This window comes from Papaver somniferum, chromosome 4 (genome assembly GCF_003573695.1).
Source record: "Papaver somniferum cultivar HN1 chromosome 4, ASM357369v1, whole genome shotgun sequence".
In the NCBI taxonomy this organism is placed as follows: domain Eukaryota; kingdom Viridiplantae; phylum Streptophyta; class Magnoliopsida; order Ranunculales; family Papaveraceae; genus Papaver; species Papaver somniferum.
The window spans coordinates 80,558,418-80,564,556 of NC_039361.1; the positions used below are offsets into that span (position 1 = coordinate 80,558,418).

The 6,139-nt window shown below is 39.0% G+C and overlaps 1 protein-coding gene across 1 annotated transcript; it reads right to left on the reverse strand.

The window, feature by feature from the left end:
- Positions 1-3,557: 3,557 nt before the first annotated feature.
- On the reverse strand, positions 3,558-5,352 carry LOC113274023 (transcription initiation factor TFIID subunit 13-like). The gene is made up of 4 exons (XM_026523570.1): positions 5,158-5,352; positions 5,017-5,054; positions 4,048-4,182; positions 3,558-3,920 (listed from the first exon to the last, which is right to left on the reverse strand). The coding sequence occupies exons 1-4, from the start codon at positions 5,264-5,266 to the stop codon at positions 3,810-3,812; spliced, it is 393 nt and encodes a 130-aa protein (XP_026379355.1). The 5' UTR covers positions 5,267-5,352; the 3' UTR covers positions 3,558-3,809.
- Between the last annotated feature and the right edge of the window lie 787 nt (positions 5,353-6,139).

The window sequence follows — 6,139 nt, forward strand, 5'->3', positions numbered from 1 at the left end:
CTTCCTCCTGTAATCATTGATTGTATGTCATCGAATAAAAAATTTGTTTAGTGTCATTAAATTGTCACAAGTAGCTGGATTTTGGAAGAAAAGGTTTTGTAGGTAGACCTCTTGTAAACCTTCACGAGACTATAACTCGTCCACTAGTGACACCTGGGGTTTAAAGGCATATTATTCATGCTAAGAGCAATTGTATCCTCGGCGAGACGGAGTTGTATGTATGTTTTAGAATTGTTTTGTTTGATTTGCTCGAGGACTAGCAAAGTCTAAGTGTGGGGGAATTTGATAGGTGTGGTAAACGCCTTGAAATTTATCTATTGTTTATACTTTCTTTGCGAGTTTTCTTGTAAATTATGTATCCTATGATTGCTTTTGAGTTTATCAGGTGCAATGGAGTCATTAGAGAAAAAATAAGTGGAACTAGCTCAAATCCAGGATTTCCTGATATCATCTCGAAGAGCACGAAAATACGAAGCCAATGGCGAAAGAATGGAGTCAATCCGACGTCGTATGAAGAATCTGGAAGCATATGAAGCAAGCCGAAGTTGTCGAAAACTTGAGAACCTACAGAACTATTATAGGCACCCGCTCAGTTTACTCAGGGCACCTCCCTCTTTATAGGTCTTAACGGATGAAGTAGTCCATATTTCTGCGATCTAGAATTCCAAATCTATGTTGCTGCGACCAGTTTCAGGCAAGTTCTTTGCCTTGGCAGCCGAACCAAGTCAACTGCCATGAATCTCATGGGTCCATCGATGTGGTATAATACCCGCAGGAGACTTCAGGCCAGGTAAGACAAGCACAGAACAACAAGAGGTTGTAGTTCTCTTGTTTTATGAGAAAACAGGTTCTGATGGTGATTGTTGCCATTTGAATTCGGAGATAAAGGAGTGGGATTTCAGAAGTGCAATGAGGTTTAGAACTATGGGTTCGTCCCAATTGCAGGGAAGGAGATGGATAAAAGGGTTCGAGTCAGCAGAGAAGTCATCTTCTTCACCACCAAAAAAACTGCACACAAAGTGCTAGGCTAAACGCCTGAACGATGGCACGAAGGCAGTGTTGCTGCTGCTGATAGGAAATGATTGAAGCTCGATAGTCTTTGGCAGTAATGAATGGCAAGAGTGGGAAGTAATGATGGTGATACGGACTGAAATGGAGCTGAGTTGCTGTTGTGATTCGCTGTCGAGTGTTAGTGATGCAGAAGGCTGGGTGATGGTGGCTCGAGTTTTCTCGATGGGAAATGATAGTCGTGGTGGCTGTATTTGAGACAAGGCATGAAGGAAGTTCTGCCAGTGAAAGTGGGTGGTGATGATCGATAAATGTTTTGCTGCAATCGGTTAATGGCAAGGAAGGAGTGGGTGTTAGCTGCCAGTTGATGGAGATAAACTCAGATGAAGAAGGCTGTGTTGCTGCTTGCGTTTGTTAGAAGCTGGAGGCTGTGGTGATCTATGGAGTGTGGTACATCGAGATTGAGAGTTACAAACTATTTGAGACTGGATATAATCGAGAATTATGAAGGGTTGAGAGCTCCATTAGCAGCTGTTTGCTGGGGGTACGATCTGTGGTGCTTTCGACCACAGTACTCGACTAAGAACGGATTGGTTGGTCAAGTTATGTGTTTTGGCTTGTCAGAATTTGTTGTGATGATGAAGACGGACCAGTTAACAAGGAAGCAAGTTGAGACAGTTGAGGAAAGAAAGGTGCTTTGGTTGGACGTAAAATGGAGCACAGGCAGAGATGGTTGCAGTCGTGGTGCTGTTGTTGTGAAAAAAAATGAAGCTGCAGTCGAACTGGTTGCTGCTGTTCAATTGAGAAGGTTCGATGGCAGTGATTGATTGGCAGCAAAGCTAAGTTCCGTTGGTGGAGCTGGCTGTAGAAGGAAATAAGTGAACTTAGCGGGACAGAAAATCAAGGAGATGTTTATGGAAGCCGTACACAGTGGTGGTTGTCTCGATGGTTGAACAACCGGTGGTGGCAATGGCTAGTTTGTTGGTTGGCTCGAGTTCATTCTGTTGAGTTCGTTACAGCAACAACGATGGTAGCAGCTCTCGGAAATCAGATGTAGACAATGATGATGATATTGCTCAAGTTTGGGAAGTTTGGTGGAATGTGGAATATCAACGACAGAGTTGCTGTCATTATTGGCAGTCGATGAATGAGCTAGGAAAACAGGATGTTGTTCATGAATTGATGCCACTGTAATGCATGCTGGTAGAGACAATGAAGAAACTCGAGTTATTTGTTGCTGAGATAGAATTGAGCTGAACAGGGTATTACGTTGGTGTTTCTGTCATCGACGATGGTTGGAGGTTGACTGCAGCCATATGGATCTCAAGATAAGTCAAACGGTTGAGAGTATAATGAGTTCAAATTGAGTTTACGGGACTGCATGGCAGTGATGGTTGGCTGACGAGATGGAGTTATGCTGAGAAGACCGACGAAGAAGCTCGAGTTTGGAGTCTGCAGCTGAGAGTAAGAGAAACAGTGAATGGTGGAGTCGAGCTGTGGGTGATGTTGATGATGAAGACTGCCGGAACTTGATTGTTGTTGTCGGTGAAGCCGGAGATGGGTTTAGCCGAGTCGAGAGTGTGCAAGAAAAGAAGAAACTGCTGTCAGTTCCATGGAACTGACAGTTGAATGGACAGGCCAATGAAGACGTGGGCTGGGCTTCTACAGTTGCTGCATGAGCTCAATTGGCAGTTAGGCTACTTCTTTACACGAACAGCCTTGGACGTGTGATTTTGGCCAGAGTTTGGCGATCTACTTTGCACGGGGTTTGATGCACGGGACACAATTTTTAGGAGGTGCACTTTCCTATTTTTGCTAGGTTTTCTAGTTTTTTAAAGAAGAGGTTACAAAACTCTATATAGAGGGAAGCCTAGAAATTTTGGGGAGGATCTTCTACTTCTACTTTGGTTCTAGGGTTTTGAAAGATGAAACCCTTTCTTTTTCTCCTTGTTATGAACTCTTATCCCATGAGTAGTTAATCTTATTATTGATTAAGGAATAAGTTGGATTTCCAAACATGGGTTTTTGTTCAATAAATTAGTTTTGTCTCACAATTATCGATTATGATTCACTAGAAATATCGCATGTATGATTGATTGTTAGTTTCGTCAAGTTGCAAATTGGTAGAACTCGTAATCATATCTATTGCTAGTTTAGGGTTTATTATACGTAAATGTGATACACCTTGAATACAAGTAGCATAATTGTGATTATTGCTTGTAGTGATACATCCTAGTAGTCACATGTGAGTCATAACCTTTGTTAAATCGGATTAGTGCTTTTACACATTCGAGTGCTTTGATTGGCCTGATTTCATAAAACTTAATGCATCTAGGGAATTAAACTTGATTAGTGCTTTTACACGTTAGGTTGTTCTCTTAGGTAGAATTCATATTCGCATCTTTTAATGTGTTTGTTGGTGATAAGAGGAAATTAGCGGGATACTCTTGAGATCAAGTTATCCTAGGGCCTTTGATAAAAGTTGAGATTAAAATATCAATTCTAGTTATTGTGTAGAAAACATGTTTGTGAATGAAGATGAAATTCGTAACCAATATTTTCTCATCCTTGATTTGATTCGTCTACCTTTATTGTTTGCTTTTATTTATTTTAGTATATAAAAATCAGAAAAATCCCTTCTTGTTTATTTAACAACCAAAACATATTGACAACCTGGTCCTCTCTGTGGGAACGAACTCTTTCTTATCACATACTATATTTATATCTAGTTGAGCGAGAAAGTGAATTATATTTGCACGGCTGACAACCGGTCAAGCTGTTCCAGGAAAATTAACAACCTATTAATCTGTTGATGCAAGCTTCTCTTCGTCAACCTCGAAAGCTTTCCTGGCTTGCTTTAGCTCCTCGTTCATAGACAACAATTCTTGACATCTGTGGCGCTTTGGTATATCCTGTTGGATTACTTTTACTTGTTAGTTTACAAACTTGAAGAGACTGAGTCCATCAACAACAAAAATCAGCAGTAGATTCAGAAGTGTGAGACTGAAAACCGAGGATATTTGGTAAGGATAAAGGTACCTTGCGAATCAGATGTAGAAAGTCGTCAGTCAAGAGCTTGCCTCTTTTTGTTGCAACATCTTGGGCTTTATGAACCAAATCCGTGACGTATTCAACAGCAATGTCCTCCAAAAGAGCGACCGTTTCTGGAAGCGGCTGTTAGAAATACCAACAAATCAAGTACAAAAACACAGGATTTTCCACACGAACCCATTCTATGTGCTTGTTTCTGTATGCAAGTCAACATACAGATCTTTATCCAAGCTTTTTGATCGGCTTGCAGTACAAATGACTTTTTTTTTGACGTCCACTGCACTTTGGCCAATTTATTTATTTTCTTTTTTGATACTAAAAGTTACAAAGCATAAAAAGCTATTGCTAGTAGCAGTAACGTAGATATCCATTATGTACATAGGGACTTAAATGGGGAAGCCGACAAGCTAGCTTAGGGGAGTCGTGTGAAGAAAAAGTTTTTTGCTTCTGATGATTCCCAAATTGCTGTTTTCAAATGTAAAGTTTTAGAAGGAAATGTAGAGGGTCAAAACATTCTGCTGTATAACGTATATAGTTCTTAATGAAATTCTTGTTTATTAAAAAACAAACAAGCTATAGCTGCATTTTGGCAAACAACTGGTATCAAATACTTCTTCTAAAGTTTGTTTGAGTTGTTTCCAAAACAAGGTTAACTTGCATATAGTTCTGTAACCTGAAGCTAAGCATCCAACATCAGTTATAACTGATTTGACTTGGTTGGCTAGCATTTTTGCTTAATAAATTTGCAAGATGCTAAGGGGGTTTCCTATTATGAGACTCTCATTTGCCCGACTGCTTTTTCATCAATAACATGGCATTATCATCATCATCAAATCCAGGGATTGGGGCTGCGATTTTTGTTTTGGTTCCATAGATCTGAATCTAATTCTCAAACGTATATCGAAATCCAGAACTTAGAAATTAAATAGTTGCAGACAAAGAATTAGGTTTACTTACATTTGGGTCATCACCAAATCCATACATCATATGTTGCACTGCAAAATTCAAATCAACCGAATAAATCAAATTCCGAACAAACATACAAAGAAAGACTCGGAATTAAGAAAGTGCTAAAGATTTGAATTTAGGGGTTATTACAATCTTTCTGGAACATTCCTCTTTTCCGCTTGAAAGAAGTATCAGAAGGAGTTGCTGTTCCAACTTTCACTTTCGAGGAAGCAGAAGGAACAATTGATGAATTACTCATTTTTCTTAATAATAATTTGATTCGGGAATCAGAAAGGTTTTAATTTGTTCTTGAGTAATTAAATTTAGGGTTTAAACTTTAAACCAGACACTAAAATTTTGAGAAGAAGCGGTAACCGGTCCGAGAGGAAGTTTTTATAGTGGAATTCTCCGAGGGTGTACAAATCCAACCGATCCATTCAGATTAGCCCGGCCCACGTAGTGGGCTTAGTGAAACACGGATTTAAACGATCACCATTTCTTCTGATAAAAAAACGGTCACCCGTCGGGACTCGGGCCCACATCGTTTGATTATGTGGTCCTCTTTATCTATTTATAGTATGTTAAATTAGTTTTAAAAAAAAAGATTCCTACTTTTCCACTAAAAAAAACATAAAAAGTTAGTTTCCTACAAGATAGCTCCCTCTTAATTCCTCAAAATAAAAAGAATACCAACATTTTTCAAGATGTGTCAAACAAATAAGATGGACCACGTATTCAAATGATGTGGCCCGACCACACTGTAGCCGCTTCGGATTCGTTGTTCTCCTCTTCTAAATAGCAGCGTCAAATAGTAGATAACGACCATTTTTTAAAACTGTTTTCATGTCCATTATTATTGTTTTTTAGTGATCAACTTTAAGGATTTTTCTTTCTAAAGAATAATTTTGATTGTATAGTATACAGTGCAATATTGAATTTTTTTCGAGAGAAAATTTCGCTTTCCCACTCCAATCCAGTTAATTTCGAGATTTTCACTGTAAATCCACTCTCTGGATCTTTCGTTTCTACAACCGGTTGTTTGCTTTCTAATGTGACTTCAAGCCAAATTTTTTTCTTCTTTTTTTGCTAGCAAAAGAGAGATTCATTGATAAAGTAAAAGACTACATGAGAT